This window comes from Centrocercus urophasianus, unplaced genomic scaffold (assembly GCF_019232065.1).
Source record: "Centrocercus urophasianus isolate 14NV4802_14NV808 unplaced genomic scaffold, USGS_Curo_1.0 seq_22, whole genome shotgun sequence".
Classification (NCBI taxonomy): Eukaryota; Metazoa; Chordata; class Aves; order Galliformes; family Phasianidae; genus Centrocercus; species Centrocercus urophasianus.
Window position 1 is genome coordinate 1,302,081 of NW_024884778.1, and position 26,823 is coordinate 1,328,903.

At 46.1% G+C, this 26,823-nt stretch overlaps 1 protein-coding gene across 3 annotated transcripts in view; it reads right to left on the reverse strand.

Annotated features, from left to right (window-relative positions):
* The window catches only part of ITPR1 (inositol 1,4,5-trisphosphate receptor type 1), a 149,006-nt gene that overhangs the window by 3,041 nt on the left and 119,142 nt on the right, over positions 1-26,823 (reverse strand). For all 3 annotated transcript variants that reach the window (XM_042823314.1, XM_042823315.1, XM_042823316.1), the window contains 9 exons: positions 25,047-25,169; positions 22,583-22,758; positions 21,180-21,344; positions 19,777-19,972; positions 18,313-18,414; positions 16,507-16,646; positions 14,996-15,161; positions 14,081-14,241; positions 2,830-2,991 (listed from right to left, as the gene is read on the reverse strand). In XM_042823314.1, coding sequence (XP_042679248.1) covers positions 2,830-2,991; positions 14,081-14,241; positions 14,996-15,161; positions 16,507-16,646; positions 18,313-18,414; positions 19,777-19,972; positions 21,180-21,344; positions 22,583-22,758; positions 25,047-25,169 — 1,391 coding nt within the window. The remainder of the gene's footprint in view (positions 1-2,829; positions 2,992-14,080; positions 14,242-14,995; positions 15,162-16,506; positions 16,647-18,312; positions 18,415-19,776; positions 19,973-21,179; positions 21,345-22,582; positions 22,759-25,046; positions 25,170-26,823) is intronic.

A 26,823-nucleotide genomic window follows, 5' to 3' on the forward strand; every position in this document is an offset into this window, starting at 1 on the left:
CAAAAAAAAATGAGAAAAAAAGTGCAACAAAACAAGACTGATATTTTTCACATTCAGAGGCACGTGGCTGCAAGGCAGAGCAGTTTGAGCCTCTAGCACATTTACCTGGGCAGAGAATCTCTTGCAGAAGTTTGAGGCTGCAGTGACCTGAAGCCCAGCCCAGTAGATAACAGCCTACACACGTTTTGTAGGGGAGCTGTCAGCCCCAACGGCACGTGATTAAACACCAAAACCCAAGGCTCCCAAAGTTCATCAGAGCCGAGCTCTCAGATAATTGTGTGTAATTACGTAGATGCACTCTGCCTAGTTCCAAAGGTTGCTTGTGAGTTGGAGTTAAGTCCAGAAGTGAGAGCAGTGCGTGCAGCAGATGCACGACCAGGGCACTGGTTCCATGGGCACGCTCAGAACGCGCTGCTCGCAGCGTGCCAGCCTCACCTGCTTGGCTGCGACTGCTGGGGACAAGTCAGGTGTGAGGGACAGAGGTCCAGGGTCTCAGTGGTGTCACAGCACTGTCTTGAAAGAAGCCAACATCTATTGTGGCTGCCTCACACTTACTGACATAGGAAGGCAGCGCTGGAAAGGACTTCTGGATGATTGCATCGAATCCCCTGCTGTTGCAGACAATTCTGTCGTAATCTTTTTGCACAGAATTAAAATGATCAAGATTTTAATGGCTCTGTGTGCATTTCTCTCCTTTGTGAAAGCAGGCATGCTGGATTTCACATTTTAACTACTGTCTCCAGAAACCTAACAAGCTTGAAAAGCAAATGAATGAGAGGCCTGCCCTCTGTTTAATTGCAATAAAATAAATACAAATAAAAGTTCCCTGAGCTGGTTCCTTTTCCTGGAGACAGTTCCTAATCAGGAGGAGGGCCGAACTGGCTTTGTCACATAATTGGAACATCCTGCAACTGAAGCAGGGTGCTCTCAATAACGGTACTTAGGGGAATTCCTAAAAGCTATCACAACATTAATGAAGCTGGTTTCCTCTTTTGCTTTTACAGTCAAATAGCTCTTTAAAAGCTAAATCCTTCATTCTTATTTTCACAAAGAGTAAGAAGGGTTTTTCAGTGCTTGGGCAGCCAAGAGCTGCAAGCTTTAGAAATAAATGCGTTCCAATCCAAAGCTGGCTTCAGCCGATGGAAAGACTCCTGTTGTCTGCAGACCACTTTGAGTCAGACCCTTCAACAGGAAGACGTAAGACACATGTTTCAAGATAATTGTTTCCAGGCAAAAGAGCAAAAACGCTACCCAGCAAGTATTAAAGCTCAGACAAAAGAGCAACTGCCTCCATCCTCTGTCCTCAAAACCAACTGGAGCGAGGGGATCCATGGCACAGCGTCTGAAAACTAATTACAGCCAAGAGCAGAAAGACTTTCTGCTCTCAACCTGACACTAATCCCTCCCTGTGCTCTGCAGGGTGCTGGGGAGAAGGGCCCAGCTCCATCAGAAAGCAGAGCATGATCGGAAGTCAGCGCCAGGATCGCAGCCAGTGCCATCTCCCAAAGACCATCTTTATAAAGATAACTGCTTACACAGAGATCGGGTCGGAGCAGAGAAGAGATGGGAAACAGGCATCAGATTAGTACTGAAGGGAGTTCTGCCAACTATCCTGCAGGAGGCAGATCAAATCTGAAAAGGCAACGGTCCAAATCTGTTGACCATTTCTGCCCTGCACAATTCCGCCTGCTGCCCGGGGATACAATTGTGTGCAAGCCTGAATTCATGTCACCCACTGCAGCCATCCACGTACACGTAGGGAGCAGAACCATCTGGCTCGGGTTATTAATCCATAATGATAAGCAGTCACTTCGCTGCCACAGACGGCTTCCACCAGGGCAGGCAGAAGCAGTTTTGCCTTTTACTTCCACTTGGGTTGTAACCCATGCAGACATCACGAAGGAAAGCACGCTGTCAATGAAGCATCGTGTACAAAGAGTAATAACTGACAGTGCAGTTCAGTTCATTCACAACTGGTAAGCCTCTGATCAGCTGCTACTTCACCTTCACATTATCTTAAATAATCCTTTGTGAACCTCTCCCAGAAAGAATAATGTTTACCCAAATACACCTTCCAACATTGAAAACTATTGATCTTAATTACACACGGGAAGGAGTTGGCCAAAACTAAAAGTTAAAGCAAAGTCTCCAAGCTCTCGCTGCACCGACAACTGCTGCACTGAAATACTCCTCTAAGGTCTGTGCAATGTTTGTGTGTGGAGCAGAATCAATGCATGCTGCAATGCAAAATAATACTGTGGGCAGTCTGTGCTGCAGATTAAAGCACGACAGTAGCAAACTCTTATCTGCACAAGCAGCACAGCTCTAACATGAAGGAGACCACTGCACGCTAACTGCTCAGGCTCTTCTCCAGTTTCTCAGTGGGTTTTGAGGTCCGCGAGCAGCGCTGCACTTCTCTCACTATCACACCCTCTGACTCGCAGGATTGCACTGAGGTATTGGGGGTGAAAGCTGTATTAACAACAGAACTGTAAACAAAGATACAGACACGGGCTCTGTGCACCAGCAAATGCTGACTGACATCAACGTCAGCTTTGATTTTCTCAGTGCAAGTTTTTCCTTTTGGGAGGTGTCACCCATCCAGTTTGCGCAGCACTGACAGGCAGGTCAGCTACGGTGCTGGGCTTTGGGAGGGTGTTTTTTTTTGTTCAGTGCCTTCCTAAGCACAAATTACTTTAGAAAAACTCTGCACAGGGTTCACAGAGTCCACAGAGCTGTAAAAACCCACTTGGTGGAACAGGCTTGCAGGAGCTGAGCTGCCTGTGGGCGTGTGACCGCAGGCTGGCTGCCAGCTCTGCTCATCCTTACCTGGTCCTTCAGCTCTGACAGCTGCCCAGAGAGGTTGGTCACCAGCTTCATGGTGGACTCCAGCTTCTCCTGCAGGTTCCTCAGCTCGTTCTGCTCTCCCTCCGAGTCGCTGCTGACGAGGGACATAGCTCGCATCCGGGGGAACCAGTCCAGGTTTCGCTCCTGAGAACCAGGCACAAGTTCATAATTAGCTCTTACCACATGAAAACCTGCACCCCAGCGGCTCAGTGCAGACGTATCTTTAATGCCACACTGGGACATTCCTCAGATACATAAGCTCTGCAGCATCTTCCTCTGCGTCTTACTGGAAAGTCTGTAAAATCACCCACTGGAGGCAACGAGGCACTTCGGATGCAACTACTGAAAATTAAGGCTGCTTCTTGTTGGCTTTTCCTTTCCAGCAACTCATCCTCCCCAGCCATTTCTTTCTCAGCACAACACACAAACACCAGACCATGAAGCAGACTCCATTTAGTGTCTGCACACACATCCTTCCATGTGAGAAATCCACAGCCTTTGTGCACTTCTTCAACCAGCCTTTGTTGAAGATTTTCTGCTGATAAAGTTGGAGTTTGGTTTTTGATCAAAGTTTGGCTGTGCTTTGTACTGAAAGAAAAAGTGCTCTACCTGAAGTTGAAAATTTACAGTTGAAATACTTTCTTTTAAAAGAAAACTTAAAAAATATCCCTGTTATGACCAGCCGTTTCAATCTAAAATGTGGGACGGGTTAAATTCCAATGCACCGCTGACCATCAAGCCTTCCTTCAGGCCTGCAGCTCTCTGGTAGCCCAGGTTTAAGTCACAGCCAGGAACTCAGCGGAGGCATGAGGTTTTACTAATGTGTACACAGAGGCTCACAAGTGCACTCACGTACACACCATGACGTTAAAAATAAAAGCGGGAACGGAATAGAAAGCCACAAGAGAGGAGGAGGGGTGCATCTTGACACCCTGAGTTTTAACACTGGTTTGCTATCTAGTCCGGCTCCCCTCCCACGCTGGAGATGCTCTCTGGAATGGCTGTTCAGGTGGTGCAGGGTGAGGGGATTTGAGCGCTCTCACTGCTGACCCTGGGGCAGCTGGCACTGCTTTCCATGGACCAGATGGACTGGCGGCAGCCCCTGGGATCAGCAGCATCCCAAACCAGAGCTCCGTCAGCCATGCTGGTTAACTGCAGCCAAAGTTCACCACTTCCACAGGCCAGGCATTATGGACTTTTTCAAAACTGTGGCTTACTCCTATGGCACTGCAAACTCGCTTTGGACTTCTGCCATTATCCCCTGCCTAAACCTCTGAATCAACCTCTGCCCAACTCCTTGCCCCCCTCCCTCCACTCTCACTCTTTTCCAGGAACATCCACACTACTTAAATCGAGGCTGTGCACCTCTACACAGAGGCACAGTCACGGCCTTTCTGCAATTCAGATCTCTTGCCAAGAATCATCATCTTAAATTAGTTGCTTCTGATCTGCTCAGAGTTTACTACTGCAGAGATTAAAAGGCATAAATGAGGCCCTTTCCCATGCAGTGCAATGCAGGATTCCCACGTGATGCAGAACTGCCAGAACGGCTTTTCTCCTGATCCCTGTTTACAGGGCAGATGGTTTCTGCTAATAAAAGAAAAATATATATATATACAGAAAATATGCCTTTATCGTGACAAGTGCCAAAATATTTTGGACTTCAGGGAAAGACAGTTCCACAACTAAGCCTTAAGAGCAGCAATGGGCAAACAGCTCCCTGCATTCTTCCAGCAGCACAAAGCACTCAGGAGGGACAAGCAGGCACACACACTGCTTGTGCTCCAGCCCAGCTCCTCTGCCACAAAGTAATTCCCCTCCCCGCCAACTAAAAAACAACTGTAGTTCCCCTCTCTGCTGTCCTGAATGCCACGCGTTTTCAAGGATGGAGCAAATGACACTGCAGCACAATTTACATCCACTGCTCTGTCCTGCCCAGCTCCACATCCCAAAGCTCCCAGGCTCACACAAGAGCAGAGCCCTGCAGCTCCTGCCCGCTCCTCGCTCACTGGGGGAATATTTGGCCTTGACTCACTCCCCATCAAGTGAGCTTTCCATGCTCAGAGCACTCCCAAGAGCTTGTCCATCTGTTCTGCTCGTGGAACACGATGGGAGCAGGACCTGGGGACAGCAGGTTTTCCCTACCTGAAGTGTTTTATTAACAAGTCTCCCACAACCTTTTCCAACATCAGTCTGCAACGCAAGCAAACACTAGAGCTGCTGCAGGGCTGCACCTCGATCACTGCAGGAAGGGCAAGGCAGGTGGCTGGTGGTCTCGGAGAGCTGTGAAATCAACCTAGCAAGCCCTACAGCACAGCCAGCTCCTGCAGGGCTCTCAGGGTTTCGCATTTACTGGCTTTCTGAAAGCCCCTGCTCTTCATATCACCAAGGACGGGAAACCTTGGCTTTCACTTGAAAAGCAACAAAGCGCCTCTCTAATTCTCATGGCTATGGTGAATGATGAAAAACAAAAATGATTCCGTGAATTCCTCAAGCTGAGAAAGGGGAAGGCTGAAGGAAAAGAGAGAAAGATGATGGCTTCCCTTCGCCCTCTGAGCGGCAAGGGTAGGATTCACACCTGAGCCCAGACTCGGCACTGCTGCTACTTCTGCTCCGTGCAAAGTGCCTGGTGTGAGCTCCAGGGTGTCCTGTGCACAGACAGGGAAAGGGCTGAGGTAAATGCCTATGCATCACTCCAGTAGTGTTGCTGGGCTGGACGCAGCCCTCACTCCTGTTCCTGTTTTGTGCCACTAGTAGCTGTTTCACAAACCCCAAGTGCACCTTACATACAGCTGCTGCCTGGCAAGAAGCACAGGGATGTCCACCCAGAGAGCTGGGCAGGTGTGCTGTAGGGAGGCACTGCTCCTGCTCTTCCTCCTCCCCATGCACACAGCCCCACATCATTTTATGCTGCCTTCATGGGAAACCTTCAGCCCGTTCCTACAGCCTGCTCCAGCTCTGCAGAAAGGAGCTCGGAGTCTGGATGTAAGCAGCATGCTTACACACAGCGTCCCGTCCAAACAAACGCTTGCACTCCGGCCGTGGAGGGGGTCCTGTCGAATGTATAAATAACGAAGCCTTGGGCAGAGCTGGTGGAAATGGAAAGAAGCAGGAATGTGGAAAGGTCACCGTCGGGAGCCCGCGGGGCGCTGTGCAGCAGCCAGCCCGGCTCCCGGCCCCACGCCTCCGGCAGCGCTCGGCGCGATTCAGGGCTGAATAAAAGATTTATATCTCGATGATCTAGTTTCTGCTGAACTTTAACTCAACAGCAGGGTGCCTTTAAAGATGCAGCCTGACATCTTTTATTTGAGGTTTGGTAGCTTTTTTTTTTTTGTTTTGCAAAAGCACCGAGCGAGCCACGAAGCGCGAGCCTCCTCCTTGATCCCTTTTTCCTGCCTGTCGGTCGCACGCCGCCCGGCTGCTGGCATCCCACATACCGATGCAGTTATGCACTGTCTGCTGTGGTCCTCGTACAAGCCGAGGCACCGCGATCCTGGTGTGCACTCAGCTCCCTCTTCCCGTCACAGTCGCAGCTTCCTCTGTTTGAACAGACGAGCTGACTGCAGCCACTGACGGAAGCTGGCTAACCACAAGGGCTGGGTTTTCGGGTTAGCTCTTTTCTAGGTAAAGTTGGAAAAGTCCCTCTTGTAAAGCAAATATCATTAAATCTCAGACATGGGGGCGACGCTGACCGGCCTCTTAAAACGTCCACGATTGGAAATTGAAATAAAAGAGGAAGCTGCGTTGCATGATGCAGATGCAATTCATTCTGAGAAATGCCTGTTCTTCCCTGCTTCTGCCGAAGAGTTTATTCTAAGAAGGGTTTCTGAGGCAACCTCCATACGGAACGTGCCAGGAGATGCATTAGCTCTGCTCCTGAGCTGGAGGTGACTGCGCTCGGCTCGGCCTCGCCGCGGCCCCAAGGAAGTCGCCGCTATTCTGGGCCTGCGCTCCAGCAGCAGCGCTGCGCCTCTTATTTATAGGGTGCTGAAAGGCTGATCAGTGCTCGTCAAAGTATCAATTCCGATAGCCTGCCCTCTCAAGAGCAGCCGGCAGGCACTGCTTAGTCAGGGAAAGCGACAGCAGCGAATTTCTACTTGTCCCATGTCATTAGAAGTCATGCAATTAATAAACAGCCTTCTGGAGTGCTTCGAAACTGACAAACTTTGTGCTTTTTTTCTGTTGCTGTTGTTGTTTGTGGCGAGATGAAACCCCTCTTGGTTCTTTCTTGTGCTTCCTAGAAAAAGCCCCACACTGGGTTCTCTCTTCTGCAAAGGGCTGACCATCACTTCTTCCACACCAAAGCGCGCTTCTCACCTCTCTGCGTTGCCTCCCCCCTCCGCACTAAAAATATTTTCAAGTTCCACCCATGTCTTTCAATTTGTGGTTAATGATACAAAAAATATTTCTCCTTTTTTAACATTTAATTTAAATACAGAAGGGGCTTCTGCAGAGTTGCAGAGCGAGGCAGTAGCGGGAGGCCTGGAAGGCGGACACCATTTCCAAAGGTGGAGGAAGGTCGCATCTGCATGGGAAATGATCCCACCGTGTATCCCAGGAACAGCTCTGCCCAATGACTCACTGCAACGGAGCGCTTTGTTTATCAGAAGAGAGGTGAGCTCTCCCAGTGCCACCAAGCAGAACGTGACTGCGAAGTGCAGCGCTGCTGGAAGCTCTGCAGGACATCTCCCAGGCTGGGCAGTGCCACCTCTTCCCAGCAGCTCACCGCTGGTTGTTTGGATCTAGATGTTAAGTGAAGTAGGACGTATTACATCACGATCAGCCAGGCAGGACAGAACAATTAAACACGCAAAGACTGAGCAAACAGGGCTGGCGGCAGCGATGGCCCACCTACTCTTGCTCAACACGCCTGCTAAGAGCCTGCGCAGCCTCCGCAGCGCCTGCAGCACGGGGTCAAGGCCTCAGCGACACTTCTGGAGCAGTGGCAGCGGTGGCTCAGGAGGCGGCCATCTGCTCAGCGACTGCTCAGGGGACGGTCACTGCCTGTGACAGCCTGGAGGCACGGCCATCTCGGCACATGCAGCTCCTCGGGGCTGTCGGTGCTTCTCCCCTCCCTCTGTCCCGGCTGGGCTCCAGCAGCAAGGACACGGCAGCACTGCGTGCTGTGTACCTGCAAGCGCTGGGATCCAGCCCTGTTTGAACACATTATGCAAACAAACCATTACACGGAACTGCTCTGAGGTATGTGCTGCTGTTTTCGCCCACCCAGGCCCTTTTTCTGGCACACGGAGTCTCACAGGATCCAGGCAAAGCCTGGCAGGCCTGCAGGGACACGGGGCTGGCACTCCCGCTGTGTGCTGGGGGCACGAGGCTGTGACATGAAGAGGATGCTGAGGGCAAGGGGAAGAAAGGGAAAAAAAACCACAACAGGAACAAAGTTCTGCTGGGCACCGTTACAGAGCAGCAAGGCTGACAGCACCTCCCCACGCCGTGCCGAATGGGTGACAAGAGAAGGAGGACAACTGTTTCCCCATAGCTTCAGACACGTCACGCATTTAATTGCAAAGACCAGCTCCTTCCATTTACCACCCTCTGCACCTTTACGCTCTTTGCAGGCGCAGATCTGCTGCAGGGCACGGCCCTGCCCCGGTCACTTATCAGGGAGAACCAAGGCCATGGCCACGTCAGGTGGTGGCCAGCAGCAGAAGCCATTGCTGCTGTACACACAGGTCACACCACCTCACCAGGGACCAGCGTGCTTCTGACCTGCACCTTGCCTCATGCCGAGGGTGGGACGAGGAGCTCAGCTATCAAAACCAAAGCTGCAGACCGTGCCTGTGACGCAGTGTTTCCAGCAGCCAAGGGCCTTCTGCCAAGTGCACCTCCTGGCTCTCCTCTGCCCCTGCTATTATTTGCTAGTTAACTCTGTAATTATATTAGCTAACCTTGGTACGGTATCTCAAGACACAGCTTGTTTGGAAGGGAAGGTACCACCAAATTAAGCCCTGACCTCCTTTGGTCCGGCTCTCTGGCTTGCAGTCAGTGCCCGTTTCTGCTGGGAGTTCGGAAGCCCTGGACTCCTCATCTGCAACCAAGCAGCTGCACACAGGTGATTCGTATGGGCTTCTCTCTCCTGTGCCACAGCCCAGCACAGACAAGGCATTCTTTTCTGTTTAGTTTTGTCCCAAAGTAGAGGATTTCCAGGCAAAATTACACATGAATGTAACTAAGTTCTAGTACTTTTTCAGACTCATTCTAGCTATACACTCACCAATCACCAGCACCGAAACCAGAGAGCTCCTTTCCAAATGCTTGGCTACTTGCTACAGGGGCTTCAATTCAAACCCAGCCTTGGCCACCTCCAGCTGAACTTCTTCAGTGCAGAGCTTGGGGACAGCAACCCCTCACAGCCCTCAGAGGCACATGAGCCTCGTGCACGTCACGAGTCACTCCTGTGTGTTTCAGAGCACGACAACCATGGCTGGGTGCTTCAATCCTTCAAATCAGCTTCAACTTGCACTTCTAAGAGAATGTAATTCTGAATCTTGAGACTGCTGAAGCCTCGCCTTCGTTTATTAGGAGCTAATTCTTGGCAGAACTTGCAGGCTTCCCTGGATACTCAATCATAAGAAACCCTTTCCAACTATGGCGAGGCACAAAGCTCAAGGCAAAAAGAAAAACGTTCAGTGCTATCTGCAAATGCCCAGTTTTGTACACAGAGGTTAACTTGGGCACAAAAGGAAATCCTTAGTCCTCATCTCCATTCCAAATTCGTTTAAGGCTATCTGCACCATCATTTCTATTTATAAATGGTTCATTTTCAAATGACAACACAATCCAATTTATAGTTCAGGGCTTGGCACTCTGGATCAGGACATGTGAGCTTGGGCAATCCCTTGCACCTCTCTGCCACGGTGTTGCAATAGAGGTTAATGACATGTATCCTTGGCATCGCACTAGATTAAGCTTTCTGGAAATTGCAAGGGCTAGTTAGGAAGTTTTTTGTTACAAACTTTTCCAAGTCTTTTTTTTTTTTTTTTTTTTTAATTGTTAATATGCATATCTGCCTGCATAAAACCACTCAGCTCCTACCCACACTGATGTGAAGGCATATATGCAAATCCACGTTTTAGCGCATGCAAGAGTTCTGTATGCAAATATTTGCCCATGCAAGAGACAGCATACTGCAGCTGCACACATGACAGCCTGTGAATGCACAGAAACGATATGGAGATCTGCTTCTCTGCGTATCGAGCTTCAGGTTTTTTTACATTTATAAATGCCTGCAAACAGCTGTTTGTACAGAGTTTTGCCAGGGCTCAGAGGACAGCTGTGCTGAAGGGGCTGATACTAGCAGGGCACTGCAGCAACTGGGGGCAAACGCACAAAACTGAAGAAGAAATTCTCCTCCTGAGAGGATGGGCAGATAAGACACTTAAATGAATTAACCTACAGGGAGTTGCACCAAGTTCACATTAGTCATTTGGGTGTGGATGTCAATGTCTGGCCAACACGATAAGTGGATCCCCCCACCTCCTACACACATACTATTATTCAGACATCACCTGATCTTCCCTGGTGACTACAAAGCAACACAGCAGCTGAACCGTATGCCTTTGTTCCTGGGAAACACAAGATGCACTGGACTACCAGCTCTGCAGCACCATAAGCATTCCTTACAGATAACCACTTTTCAAAAGACATTGATCCGTCTTGAAGCCTCGCTATCTTAAGTGCACATCTGCAGTGATTTAGCCAGATGAACAGGAGGTGGGTCATCACAAGGGTTTCATAAGCACTAAAAATTGAAGGTCATCTCTATTACCACCAGAGGTTTCTCTCACATCCTAGGGTACTTTCTGTGCAATTACATACATGTTAGGAGACTGTTCAAGAATGCGTTTTGAAGGTAATCTGCCTCATGCCAAGCTTCTGCTTGCCACCTCCTGAAAACCATAAACTTATCAACCTTGAAAGTGCTGGTAAGAACTTCAGGACGGCAGATGATTCACTGCAGCAGCTAGGGCGTGGAGGCAAAGTTAGCTTTACATCAAACAGAAGCAGCCACCGCATCTTCCCTCCTGCATTTCTCCAGCAATTCCCACCTAAGATTCCTAATATCTCTTGCAAGCTTTACACCACGTACCATAGCAGGCACGCACTCACCTTATTGGAGAAAGTAAATATTATCCCTGTTAGTGGGGGTGAAAGCTGGTGATGAATTCCAGAGCTCCTATCAAAAACCCTGACTTGTAGCTACATGACAGCACAGCACAGCTTCCCACGGCACAGCACACAAACAGCTCCACCACCAAACAGAAACCCTAACAAGAGCAACCTGAGAATTACAAGCACAAACTCAGAGCCACACTCGTCTCATGGGACAGACAAACGTTATGATGGTACAGTTACAAATCAGAGTACTGAAACACAGTAGGTTCCATTTTGTCATATGTTTTGAACATGCTTACAGTGTTCAAAATGCATCTTAAGTTCTGCTTCCAAGTTTGACTACTGACTTGTTTCTGCACATAGCATTTTAATTTAATCAGCCGCTATCCGTGAAATAAAATCCAGATATCACTGGAGACCTGCAGTTAATCATTGATTTTCATGACTACGAGTCACTTTTCTGCCTGGTCAGTTTCCTGCATGCTGCAGGATGAACTCTGGGCAAGATTCAGCCTTGTCATACCCAGGATAGGGGATAGCCTCAAACTTCTTAGATTTTTTTTATTGTAGAGAAGAGAACATCAACATTCAATATCAGCCTTAAGGCTTCTGAATACTCACTAACTAGCCTAAGTGAAACTGCCCGGGATTCTTTTGATAGCAGTGTTTCAGATACCCTTAAAGCACTGTACAGCAGCACTCATTGCACTTACAGTCTGATGGCAAATCATTTTAGTGTCCTAAATTCTGTAGGGCTTTATTTTTGTTTGTTTTTTAATGTCCTCTGGTGCTGAAAAAACACAAATATCGAATGGGAATGGCAAATTATTTTTTTTTTTTTATTTTTTTTTAACACTTGCCAAAAGGCAGAAACCCAGGAGTTTTCTATAGATATTGCGTTGGGAGTCAGAGCAAAGGTGAAACGTATCAAGGCGTATTCTGCAATCACAGGATGACTTGGAGCAGTTTATGCTTCCTACTCTCAGCTACTAAAATGGGTATAGATTTCAGTGAACAATGGTACAGCTAACAGCCCATGGAAAACGACTGCCCCATCTGCGTCAGCATCAAAGATGTTAGAGTGCCACCTTCAGTCTGAAAACGAGGGGAAAAACTCCTCTTTAACTAAGCGCGAAAAACTCTTAGGAAAGCTTTCAGGGAGAATCTGGGAGCTGCTGGCGCCAGGTTCCCATTCACACCCTGTACAGCACAAAAGGAACCACCTCCAGCAGAGCCGAATCCGAATCTCAGAACCACTGACACCTGAGGGCTCCTCCCGCACACCCTGCCGGCCGTCTGAGCGAGACAGCCGTGCCCCAGGCTGCCACCTTCGGCAGAAAGCAGGGCTTCTGACCTCCACAGCAACACCGAAAAGGTCTGATAAAGAAAAGCAGCCGGCGTGTTTTACTTTCAGATTTTCTGGAGTGAAAAAAGAACAAGTGAATGATTTTAATATTCAAGAGCAATGGAAAGAATTTGTTTCCAAGGTTCAGAGTCAGCAGCCCAGGGGAATGCTGCCGAGCAGAGCATGCAGAGCCCAGGCTCCTCCAGCACACATGTGCTGCCGTGGCAGAAACCGTTGTGCAAAGCAAACTCACTGCCTGCTCCTCAGCCTGTACAGCTCTGTGATGCTTACAGACAGCACTGCACTGAGACTCTGAGTTCTTGGTTTAAAACTTCTTCACAAAACACTGAAAGGAACCACTGTGAGACCTGCTCAGAGCCTGGACCTGGGACACACGGCTGAGCAAAGTCTCATCTGCATGAGACACGTGGTCTGTGCAGGACTGATCCACATTCCCATGGAACATCTGGGAACCACCCACTGCTGACACTTCTGCAAATGGGGATTCTAGCAAGTTTTCCATCTTTTCATGCTTACTGCAATCACATGCAAGGATTGTTTTTTAGTTCCTAATTTATACTTTGAATCTGAAATAATAACGTCTCAATCAAATGCTAGCCAGTTCAAATGTTGGTTTTTTTTTTAGTAAAGTATCTCGAATATAATACATAAAATACTTTTACAAGCAGAAGTACTTTAAAGAGTGCAATGCTTCCAAAGCAATGCTTGCAGGCCATAAACAGGCAGCTGGGCAGAATAGAAAGCAGCAGCGATGTGCTTCGTTATCTCACTGTGCTAATCCTCCATCAGGTGACTGCTCACAAGATTTCTTTAAGCCCTCATTACAGAGGCAGAAATCCAGAACTAGGACATACACATTAGTGACCCCAAAGTAACACGTCTCACCTCCAGGAGATCTGGGGGGGATTTGCATTCTGACCAGGCTGAGGCAAACTGCCATGTAACAGGAGGTCGCAACTCCAGAGCAAAAAAAGGGGAGGCAACAGACAAGTATTCTGCTTTTATTTGGCTGAAGGCAAATAAATAACCAGCTAAACGTCCTGCATCAGAAACAGCTCATGCTAACTGGCCAGAAGACAAACAAATCAGTAACTGGGGGTTAGGAGCTAATTCCAGGAGCTCTGAACCTGCTGCTTGGCAGAGACACAGCTTTTAATTCACTCATTAAAAAGCATTACAATTGAGCAGGTATTAATTTTAGTTTCTTGCAGTAATAAGCTAAAATCATATGATGGCAAATCCTCTGAGCCAGTTGAAGTTATTTATACTGGGATGGCTCATAAACTGCTCCCTATACTTCAGACACTCCCAACAACTTGACAACGCTCTTCCAAACAGCAGTGCATTAGTTTTCAAAACAGCAGCTTCTCTTTATCAGATCTAAAACCACAGCGAGTGCCCTGCTGTCACTGCTTGGGCACACGCAGGGTGCTGCAGGCACAGCAATGCACAGCTCTATGCTGCACACTGCCTCCCACTGCAGCCCTGCCCTACAGCGTGCTGCCACACACACACACACACACACACACACACACACACACACACACACACATCTTTGGTTGTATTAACTTGCCAAGGGCATCAGAAGTGCAGTATCTTTAGAAGGCACTTCCGAAAGGAAGGGCATTGGATTAAGCCTATTAGTGTAGAAGTAGACTTCCTCCAAGTTAGTGCCACATTTACCAGATGCACCAGTAGATTGGTCTGTGCTAGGAAAAAAAACTCCAAACTCACCTTGATCATTTCTGCCACATAACTTTCCGGTCCTGTATATTCTGTTGAATCTTTTACTTTCACTAACACGATAAAGCACAAATAATGCCACATGTTGTGCTCTTCTTTAATGTGCTCTTCAAAGGTGACTGTCTTGTTATCAAACTTATCTCTTTCCAAACCTACGAGAGTGACACATACATAACTCTTAGTATTTACAAACTGGGACCAAGAAAATGAGCTCTAAGAACAAAACTTCTACAGCCTCCTGCAGTTCTTAAGTCACATTCTTAAATGAACCATTAAGAACCATTCTTAAATGAACACTGAATGGCCTAAACTCTGACAAACAGCACAGTGCAGTGGGAAGGGGGGGGGGGGGGAGGGAGGGAGCAGGCACTGCAAGTGCTGCTCACAGCTGGTACACATCACAGAAAAACTGTGGGCTAAAAAATGGTAGCCACCTTGTATGCAGTCTGTTGCATTTCAGAAAGCATCCACTGTTTGCAGGCAACATGCAGCATGTGCTTTGCAGCAAAATTCCAAATTACTTCTGTTGGTCCGCTCGTCATGCAGCCCAGGCACTGCCCTGCCAGTTACCTGCACTGGCCTCAGCAGCTTAACTCCAAATCTAATGATGTGAGAAACTTTCATAGACCCTTCTCATCACAATGCACCCCCCAAAAAATGCCTGAAGCAAAGGAGAGGCAGGAAATGAAGATTTGAGGGGAAAAAAACCCAACAGTGCAGGACTGTTGTTAGACTACATTTCCTATTCCTTCCTCCTGTCGAGTTGTTTGCTATGCACATGGAACCCAAGAGCACCAACTGATCAGGGAATGAAAGGTGGGAACAAAATCAGCTGCAAACAAGTCTGGAATTACTATCTCTGACTTTGACAGAGTAACTCTGCGTTAGGTGCGTTTCTACACTTACCACAAATAAAGCAAGTTGTTTTTAAAATCTCTTCTTTCTTCTGTTTTTCACTCCTTAAATCAGCAAAAGTATCAATGATCACACCAAAAATCAGGTTAAGGACAATAATGATGACCATGAAGAAGAACAACAGATCATATATCACTCTAGCAGCAAAGAGAGGTTCCTGCAAGATACGTATTTTAATTATTAACAACCCAAATACGTGTGCAGCTAACCCTTACAATACATTTCTGGCAGTGCAGCAGCAAGAGCATGCTGCCCCACAACCCCTCCCTTCAGAGTCTCCATTTCTGATGCTCTCCAATGATACCTTAGAATTCAAAGCATTAAGTGAAACTAAAGTGCAAGATTACAGAGAAAAGCCAAATTAGCTGAGGATGCAATCACTACCAGGCTGCTCCTTCTGCTCGCTTTGTCCAAGCCTGTGCTATTCTCTCACACGCTCAAGTTTGCCCTCCTCACCCTGCAAACTGATTCCAATTGTATCTGCATTTAATCTGGTTATACACAATAGTGTACCAGTGTTAATTACAAACTGTCACCGAAATTGAACAGTATTCATTTATCTCACCAATTCGTAGCTTTGAATGGAACTAGAATTGGACTTACCACCACTCACATCACATTCATTACCTAACCCCCATTTTCAGAGCCATCCTGGCCAGATTAGCGCCAAACTTTGGTTATGAATTATTGAGCTTTCAAATCATTTTAAGCTGAAAATAAGGCTAAATATTAAAGAACACTTTGAAATTGCAGACCATGTACTTCTGTTATCTCATGTGAACAAAGCAGACAGAGGGTAAAAATGTGGCTTGAAGAGGTCCCTTTTGTCCCTGGCTGCAAGGTGCAAAGCATTCACTCCAACCAAGATTGGCCCCCTGGTCTCCAACATGGTCTTGGAGAATGACCAAAGGGAAGAGAGCCTGAGACTCCAGTAAGCACCATCCTGCTAGTAGCCCTGTGGGCTGCTCTGGGTATGAAGGTCTTTGCTCTGCAAGGATGGCTCCTAAGAAGTTCCTTCCTTGCCCAAAGTCTCATCTCAGTTCCCTCCTCTCATCCCATTCCCTGTTTTACATATCTTACCTTTCCAGCAATGCTCCCCACAGGAACTCATGCCAACAGTAAGGTAGCAGCTAGCACTGCAGCTTTATTCTGCTACGTTACTCTTTCTCTAGCCTGTACCTCTCTCACTTCTTCAATTCCTGAACTCCTGAAGCACAGACTGTTGGCTACACCTGTTCATTTGGGCCTCATTCTAAATAGCCCTCATGCTGAAAAAGGTCTCATTTACTAAGACAAAAGTTAAAAGCTTATTTGAACTGGCTGCTGCTTAATTTAATACAACTGAGATTTAACTGTATTACACAGAGAGAAAGCGTGGTTCCTTCTAGTTTGCAATGTCTCCTACATCTGTTTCAAGAGTGTAAATGCGTTTTCCCCAGCAGAACCAGATCCCCAGCCCTACATGGTTATCACTCTTCCACCCCCATTCAGTGATAATTTACCTCTTTGGATGGTTTCCTGAGCACATCACCTACTCCACCCCCACTCCTGAGCCCATGACTCAGTACAGTAACAATGCACATCAGTAACGTCTCACACGTATGCTCTTTATTCTCTTCCTCCATTTCTTCAGCAATCAGCTCTGTTAACACAGCAAGCAAAGACACGCACAGAAGGCAAGAAGATCAGTTTTAAGTGATTCTCTCCATTCTTTGCTGGCTATGCTCTCATTCCCATTTGCAAAAAGCGCCCACATTTCCAGCCAGCATTGAGAACCTCCACAGCATTCGCAGGGAGCAGACCATCAGCAGGTCTCCCACTCTGGCTCCAGCCTGCCCTCCTTTCCCCCACCAGCAGTCTTCCTTTGTGCTTTAAATGCCGTCTTTGACTTGGTTACATCTCTCTGTTCCTTGCCTATGCATAGCTCTGGATCACCAGATGCCTGTTTATACAGAATCAGAGCTTTTTGACAGCTCAGAGGACAAAGTGTTGCCTCTTAAACTCTCCCCTGGTGCCTAACAGATTGCACAGCCTTTGGGCTGTGCTCAAAATGGCAACTTCAGCTCTTCTTTTCCAATGGCTAAAATACCACTGCTTATGGAAACAGCATTTTGCAGAAACGTAACGCTGTTTTTTATGACCCTCTCTCCATTTGGCTGAAGCTTCCAACTTCACTGTTTCAGTTCCAGGGGCGCTAGAATTAATAACCAAATTTCATACACTCTCCCTGTACCTACTGGGAGTCTCATGGCTTACATCTCATCAAAAATTGCTCATCAGTGGATCCCACCTGTCCTCAGCAAGCCTCGGATGGCCCAGAGCAACCCAGGATATCCCAAACCCAAGAGGGTACAGAAACAGCCAAAGATTTGGATATTGTTAATATCTCTGGCCACATAAGACCCTGATACCAGGTTGATTATTTTTCATACCAGCACATCTCTGGAGTTTTCCTTTCTGCAGCCAAAGTACATAAAGACAAAGTGTTCTCCTGCTAAAGCTGAATAAAGAAGCTATTCTTGTATCTATGTTGAATCTCAGTTTATTAAAGAGGACACTTGAGCAAAACAGAGCCATCTCCCCTTGAGAGCATGGGCTTGTGGCCATTACTGACCTTTGAAGCACTTGGCCATCTAAGAGCTCCACTTCTAAGAAAAATAACGTTACTCTGTCTGGCTTTCTCAGCCAGTGTCATAAATCTTTAAGTAGTAAATTACATTTTCTAGAAAATAAAACTGAGAATTTTCAGCATCCAATCTGAGGCTGGTGATTATGCTACAAGAAATATCTCACATGCACTTTCCTGAGCCCCAAACCTCCCAAAACTACCTTGTGTGCTTAATCCATTGAGCACTTCCTGACATGATATTAAAAACAGTTTCCTTAGTTAACTAGATAAAATAATGCTGACAATAAACAATGTTCTGTTCCATATTTCAGAGTATTATCCTCTGAGATCACATTTAATAGCCTAATATAATAAACTTTGCAAGGACCTAAACTGCATCACTTCCTTTTCAAATTGATAAGGCAGAAAATTAAAGAATATATCAAATGTTTTATCAAAGTGTGGTTCAGTTTCAAGTTTCTCCAGTTCAAACACTTCATGCAACAAACGTCATTTATGCTGTTGCTTTAAGTTGGTTTTACTTCACATTAGTCTCACAACAGCTTTCCTACCCAAATTAGTCAGGATTTTTTTTTTTTTTTTTAATTTTGAAGAATATATATCTACATTTAAGGCATTTAACTGGAAAAAGGGTAAAAAGTCAGGATGGGAATGAAGGATTCAAAAAGCAGATACTCACGATCTGAAGGAATGATTGAAGAACAGTTCTCACTGCTACCTGCTTTGCACACATCTGAATAGAGAAACTCCCCAGTCATGGTCTCACCTGGTTCTGTGCGATCTGAAAGCAGACAGTGATAAACAGAATGGCTCCATATTTTCTATGCTTTGCAAAGTTACCTCTCAGATATTAAGATACCTCAGGATATCACACGTGGTGTTGCATTACTAGGCAGATTTAGAGCTGCATATTAGAGTTAGATGGCCGCAGTACTTCCTGATTCACACAGTCAGTGATTTTAAATTCAAATACAAACTTCTTATTTCCGTGAACTAAAGACTGCAATTGTGTATTTATTTTGAATTAGTTCCACAGTTGGCAAAGTCATTGAAAAGATTCCAGCAATATTATCTTCCAGTTCACAGTGAATTTTCAAGGTGACTGAAAACCTGCACTTCAACATCTTGCAAGTATCAAAGTGCCACACAGTAATATATCTTAGGCATTGCTCCAGCTTGGTGCAAATGTGAATTAATAAGGTCAGTGAGGTTTGGGTCTCCTACAGTATTAGCAGTATAACCAGAAAAAACAGTGGCTATGTCAAATAATGCTTGTCTGAATAACACAAATGTCAGAGAAAACAAAAGCGAGAAAATCAGAACAAGCCCAAACCCAAACTCCTCCTCCAACAATTTCATTTCTATGCCTCCCATCCACTGAGTTGTGCACCAGATGCTGTAGGGTAGAATAAAAACCAACAGCTTTTAACTTAGAATAAGCAAAATAAAGTCAGCACTGAGAAGCCCAATATGGGATTTAGACTATAACAAAAAATTGAGATTCCTACACACATAGAAGCGATGAGCAAATCAGAGTTTGGCAGAGAAGCCTCTACTTCACAGGATTCACCTCTTTGAAGGTCGCTTCCCTTATACTCACAGGGTTATTTCAGATAGAATATTTCTGTGATTCTGTGATTAATTTTTGTTGTGTTGAAACTAAGACCCATCATTAATAGCCAGTATAAACATTCAAGATCTGGCAAACCAAAGTAGAGTTGAATTCCTGTAGCATAGAGCCTTCCCATCAATGCCTACCCAAAGCCTGCTTGTAATTAAAGTGGGGGAGAGAGTAGGAGTTATCTGAATTAGATAATCTCAACTGTTTTAGCAAATGCTGAGGAAAAGTGTCCAGTTTGTTCAGAAAAGCCCTGGTGCTGTCTCCAGAGGTTCCTTCTACCCATCTCTCTTTATATTGCAGCAGATGCAGCATGTTGAAAAAATTTACAAAGTAGATTTGGTGGCAATTTACACCAATCAGTTTTATTTCGTTTCTTTCATTTAAGTAGGTTTGGTAAGAAAGAAGCTGTCAAAATTGCAAGAGAACCAGGATGTCTCACTGAAGGTGGAAGACACTCAGCGTGCCTTGGGGGACAGAAGCCCATTACCTTCACTGTTGTCACAGTGAGTCTTCAATACCAACCTGGCAGTAATGTTTCGTTGGGGAGCTTGTCTACTTCCAGGATAAAGTCATCTTTGAAGAACAGGTACCCCACAATGGAGAACAGGTACACAAGGATGAGCGCGAGCACAGCTGTCAGGATGATGGAGCGCCCATTGCGGGTGACGCTCTTGATGACATTCAGCAAGGTCTCCTCTCGGTACACCAAGTCAAAGAGCTGGGACAACAACCAAAGGCAAAGGTGTTTCTCACATGTACTGCTGATACCACTGGTGGCACATCACCAACGAGCAACATTTTCACCAAATTAGCACTGAGAAGAAAATACGCTGTTTAAATCAATTATGTCTCTCACTTCCCTTCTGGGGCCTGTGACATTTCTCCATTGTAGCCCGGTCAGGTTGGTGGCTACATTGGCTGACAACGAGAAGACAGGTATTTCTTAAATGGAACCTATGGCTATACAGAAAATAACAAATTCGGTTACCAGAGGATGTAGCAGACATCAAACAAAGGGACAAAAATAGAGCTCTGAATGAGCTTTAGAGTTTGCTTTAAAAGTGACACATTTTCTCCACCAACTCTAGATATAATCCTTTACTGCCTGTTCTTAGAAGTACTGCACTGCATGCGATAAATTCCACCCCAAAGAGAAAAGACACCTGCCAAGCACCCTCTCAGTTGTGTAAAGCCTGTGGCTACAGAGATGCTCCACAGTCAGCCAAGCACTCAGAAACACGGACACTGCCTTATTGTTATTGACAGTAATGGAGAAAACTGTCTTCTAGACTGCATGCCCATAAACTTATTTTTTATACATTAATATATTTTAAAATATTAGTACCCTGTAGCACAGTAACACCACAAATGCCCACTGTTCAGCTACCACTTCCAGATTTTTCAGTCATTATTTTTCCTTGTGCATGAATTTATGTGACCTTAAGACTTGAAGCTTTACCGGGTTGTGATCACTTGGAGTCAAAACAAGGGAAGCTGTTTTATCATCTTGGAAGTCAGATCAGGGTCACAAGCAGTGCCCTGAACCTACAGAACGCACACCTTTGGTGCCTGTGAAGATGACTAACTACCACAAAGGGAAATGCTAAATACCTTTGTTGGAATTGCAGACATATTTACTGTAATAACCAATTTTAACAGAATTCAACCTCAAACGTGTCCTGTATAACTTGCTTAACAAAAGCAGTCTCGAGTTTTTCTGTAAAAAAGCACAAGGAGCTACAGCAGGAGCCTTGTGGCCTCCCCCAGGAACACAGCCAAAATCACCACCACGCCATCTTCAAGAGCGGCTGCACAACAGCGTTGCAGCAGTCAAACAGAAAGCGCATGACATCCAGACACACATGAGATGGGGCTTCACAAGCACAAAGGAAGAATAGCATTCTGAGGGCAAAATGAAAACCTACCAGCAAACTATAGAAGAATTCATGTACGAAGAGCCCCAGAGCACAAATCAGGAGGTACAGCAGATGATAAAGAAATTCTACGTCCATGATCATTGCCTTGTATCCTCTAGTGAAGGTTCCGCAGTTACCCACAAAGCTCATCAGAAAAATGATTTTATTACAAACCTAAGGAAAGACGAAGCATAAATTAGTTATAACATACAGCTTGCAGGAAAAAAGGCAGTTTTTCAAAGCAGTGGCCAGTCAGCTACACAGTGATATCAGCAACTGTGCTGTCTGTTCCCTCATAGTGTTCACGTGTCAATCAGAGCAGATTTGTGCTGTGTTTTCTGCAAAGCAGAGACTGAGCCAAAACTAAACACGTTTATAAAACTGGCACGTGGGCTCCACTCTCCAGCTTATGAAAGGGCACCAAAACTAAGATTTAAAGAAGTAAAAACATTCCCTTATGCGAGAGGTAAACCTTCCTTGAAAACAAAACACACAAAACCCTCTAAGCTCTTTACTTTCTGCAATCAAATTACTTTCTAGCCTCCTTATGTTTCCGAAGCTCTCAAAAGCTCCTACTGCTTGCCAATAAGTGAGTGCCCCTGCCTCATGCTCAGTGCTCCCTCAGATCACACACACAGCAGCCCTACTGTGTGGCACCAGCCACCAGCACCAAATGGAAGCTGCCTTCAAGCTACAGCTAAATGCTACAGTTACCAACAGCAGCAGCAACTCTAACAGTGCGGCCCGGATCCTGTAGCACAGGACACTTGGTGGTGTACTTTGAAGATGAGGAGCACTATTAAACCATGCACCTGAAAGCTGGGCACTTCACAAGAAAGGCCAAGGCTCTGAGAAGATGCATTTTTGCACAGCTCCCTCTGACTCAGTCAAAGAAACATTTTTGGCTTACTTGCCTGGAAACCACACATATCTTGGTTTGAGCACTAATGAAGTTCTCTGGTGGCTCTGCTTACACGCTCAGTCCACATATTACTGTAGCAAAACTGCTTAGTGTCAGCTCTTGGCTTGCAGGTACAGTGCAGGCAGACATTTGGGAAATGCGTTTTGTAAATCTTGCACAACCCGGAAATACTGCAGCTCAGTGCAGAACAGAGCTGGGTTTGAACAAACACTGAGTGGTGCAGGGTCACAGAGACTTCTTTACATCGCTGGCTGGGCTGGGAGCTGCTCCTGGACTGTAACAACACCAAAAGAAACCTCAGAGCTCTCCAGCTTAGGGAACCAGGGTTACATGAACAGCAAAGTTCTCCTGCTAGTAACGACCAAGGAGGAAGTGGCCCCACAGCCCAGCCCTGCCCTAGTGTTCCATGCTTTTTCGGCCTGACATCTGCAGGCAAGAAGTCCTTACATAAGGAGCAGTGGGACTTCCAAACACCCAGCTCGATACTTACGTTGAATGCACCCAGAAGAAATAAAGTGGGTTGTAAACCAACTGAAAATATTAGTCGTAATATCGTAGAAGCTATTAAGGCTCGGATGCCGTGGGGCTTAGGAAGAGCAATGACTATAGCCAGAGAAATCAGCATAGCTGTCCACAGCAAGCCTGACAAGTGGGGCTCCAAAGTACCTAGGACGAAGAGTGAAAAAACAAACAAATTCAATGCTTTGTATACCAAGCAAAACAAAAACAAAACAGCCAAGTAAACACCATTTTATCTTATCTTTGGTGGAGTGCCATTAATTCCCATGCTCAGACGCTGCTGATTGCAAAGTGCTAAGTGGGACGTCTGAGCCCAATGCCTTCAGCAGTTTAATTTCAAACTTATTACTAAAGCATTATGTAAATGATAAACACCAGTATTGTAGGATTCTTCATTTTAGTGTTCATTAGTTAGGCACCTTGAATATTGAAACGGAGAGGAGTTGTGCTGGTGTGCTCTATAGATGACTGAACGGATGGGCGCGTGAAGACAACAAACACATGCAGGCCCTGGTTCACACACTCACCCCGAGCCTCCTGTTAGCTTTTGGTCAAAACCTTGTGCCAGTTTATATCATCTCTTGCTATTTCTGGTTCTATTTCAGCTGTCTCGTGAGACTGCCTCCTTACATAACATCAGCTTGCGTTGCTAAAAATACACTTCTCAAAGAACCAAGGAAAATACTCAGCCCAAAAGACCGCTTAACCTGGGTTTATGCAGAATATGAAAGGTATCTTTTTCTTAAAACTTGCATTAAAAATGCTTTTATTCATGAATGTGATACGCTGACAAAGAACATCAACAAGCCAGTGCTCACCAACTGTCCATACGACCCAACCTAAAGCACTTGCTGTCACAGCACGTGGGTCCATTACCTGCCCATAGGCAGGAGGGTGGTGTAAGCTGGAGGTCTGGGTGGGAAGCTCTCCATGCTTCTGGAACTGTCACAACATCACTGCCTCATGCCAGGTCTCCATTTTTGCTCCTGCTCCTCAAGTCAGAAGATTTGCACTTTGTGCTACAGCCATACGCTCAGCAGTGCTCAGTTCAGCACATCTGGGCAACTTGGGATCTGACTTTTCCCAAATAGTTTGCTTTGAAAAGTCTGATTTTTTCAAAAGCTTAAATAAACACACAGATATTTTGTACTTGGATGTTTGATTGTGACTAGTAGATGAAGAGATTTCATCAACATTTTACCTCATAAAGTATTTCAAATATGCAAGGTAGGGCGGCTCCAAAACGCCAAGTGATTCCCTCACCCCTGCTGCTGCAACTTGTAATCCCAACAAACTTGTTTAATGACCAACTTTGCTAGCAGCCATCCATTCGGACTTTTAAATTTTAACTTGCGATCTTTGTGACTGAAGACAGAGAATGCAGCTGCTCCTCGTTCCAGCCAAACCCATTTCAGTGAACTGGTGAGCTTCCAAAAGGGTGAAGCAGCTCGCAGGCTGCACAGGCAGAGCTCAGCTGATACCGTTATGGCCAGGCTGCTGCTGCCCCTGAGCTGTGCTTTCAGGGGGTCTGCAGTCAGACAGGAGCAGGAGGCAGAGGGAAGTGCTGTGGAAGAGATGAGCATCTCTCTGGCCCCGCTGCACCATGAATGCTAAAGGGGAAGTGAAGGCCTGGACACAGGCCCCTCCCCAGGATGGGGTGGTACTTTTGGGGTCCTTAATTTACCTGTGGGCACAGATCTCCTATCCAGTCACATCCACATACCAGCTGTGCAGGAGATACACGCGACAGAGGCAGTCACAAGAGCATTTCTCCAAATGTTCTGGTTCTTGCTGATGTGAACCCATGGACCGACCTGTGCTAGGGTGCATCTCTATGGAGAGGCTGAATCTAAGGATGAGCAGCTGAATCGAGTCAGGGCCCTACTGGAAGTATTTACTGAGTTGGCTCTGAGACTGTGGCACAAACCCCCTGCTTGGATCAAAAGCCACTTCCTCGAGACCTTCTACAGCAAGGTTGTGCAAACCAGCACACATTAACCCATACTTGATTACACAGATGATAGCAAGCCCAGCTGCTGCCTGCTCATGGCAAAGAAATGCCATGTGACCATTAGAGTTTTACAAAAACGACATTAGCAAAATGCAAGCTCAAGGAAAAAATAACATTTCTCGTATTTTTAGTTCAACACTTAACTACAGAATTTAAAACACAGTAGAACTGTCAGGTAACTAACGGTGGATATCTGCCTTTGATAATTTTTTCCCTAGGAAAAAGCAAAGCTCCACGTTTTCCTTATAAATGCCTCAAGAAAGAGTCAGAAAACAGCACTACTTAATCCAAGGCAATTAAAAAAGCCTAATTCTGTTCAACTGTCCTCACTAGAATCAATAGGGATGCACAGGTGTGTTACAAACAGAATCTGTCTCACCAGACTTTATTTGTTCATATATTTTTATATGTTGAATATTGGTACCTCCACGAATTCCTTTGAATGGGTAGAAAAATGCTACCAGCAGGTTCATGAGGACGGCCAGGTTAAAGGAAATACTGCTCCAGAAGGACATGTTCCGAGCACACCAGTACAGGAAAGGCTGAGCTGCAAAACAACCACCATCATTCTTTTTAGTGACACAGCATTTAGAAACACGTCTATATGAAAATAAGCTCCCCCAAAACTCAGCTGATTTGCAGTTTGCCAAAAAGCATGGTATCAGCAGCACCAGCACCCTCTGCTTATTCTCAAGCTGATTTGATTACTCTCTATCTTTGGGGTACTTCCTGCTTCTGAGTCGTGGTTTAAGGCAAAGGGCTGTGTTAAAAAGGAAAGTGTTTTCCGGCATGAATTGATTTAGTGGCATCACAAGTTCAGAAATACCAGAGGTCAAGGACTCCAGGTTTCTTTCCCCTAATAATGCACTCTGCACTGAAGGCACACAGAATGATGAGAAGGAAGAAAACCTGACCACGCTCCCATCAGCGCCACGCAGCCCTCCCTGCTGGCAGCTCCTGCCCACCCCCAGGCTCCTCCTGCACTGCAGCCAGCAGAGCACACCCTGCAAAGGCCCAAAAAGACAAAACACAGCACAGTGTAATCACGTGGCTGAAACATTTAATGGACCAATACAGCCCCAAAGTAACCATCTAGTGGAAGCTCAGCCTGCCTTCCCTCTGTATCGTGGGCAAAGGACACACACGAGGCTGCACAGAGCTGTTACATAGCTGTGTATTTTAAAAATAAGCACAAGTGCCTTTAAAAAGAGTTCTCATTTCACCAATCTCTGCAGCTAGAATCAGCAGGCACAACGAGCAGAAGGCTCTGTATCCTGAAGCAGCCATGGACAAGAGAACGAAAAGGACGGCTCAGAAATGTCCTCGATTCCCTCTGCACCCCAACACCACCCCCAGCTCAGCTCCTGCAGGCTTACTGCGCAGCAAATCGGGTACTCCTGAGAGTTAGTGGTGACAAATCTATCAAAATCCTCTCAAAGAAGGAAAGGAACTCATGTTTTCCTCCCTTGGAAGGAAGCAACATGTATAGATATCAGAGAGCAAAGGAAAAGAAGCTCACGGTGAGATTTAGGGAAAAGATGAAAATGCAAACTCTGAGGCTGAAAGGATGACTGACTGACTGAATGAATGCAGCAGCTCTGAGCTCACAGCAGCCACCACTTCTCTTCAGGAAATCACCTCTTCCAAAGCAAAAAAGTGGGTTAGAAGAGTTACACAATGCTTCATTATATCGAGTTGAAATGCACATTAAAAGTGGATGTATTGAACAGCTGAATGCAAAAGAAAAGACTACAAGGCACCCAGCCACTGCAAGAATACAAGCTTCGTTGCATCTAATTAGCCAGGTACATGTGAAGCCTCAATGAGATGAGAGGTAGCAATGCTTCAAATACATAATGCACTGATTTCTACATTACTTCTCACAAAGAGCCAGGCTTTACCTGAAGCTGCTGTTTGAGGGTGGGCACAGACAATCTGCACTAGGAAGCATTTTCGCCTGGTTTTGGCAGGCTCATTTGAATTCTTAATTAAGACCTCAGCAGACACTTCTGGTGCTCAGGTGATGAGTCAGCTCTACGAGCTGAAGGAGGAAAATAATAATCTTTGAAGACTTCTCAGAAAAGCTTGGTTGATGAGTTTAATATCTGAGGCTGATATCTAACAGAGGTTTGAATAAACCTTAAGTGGCAGCACATGAGCACAACAGAGCAGTGCCAGCCTGTCATGGCACAAATACACCA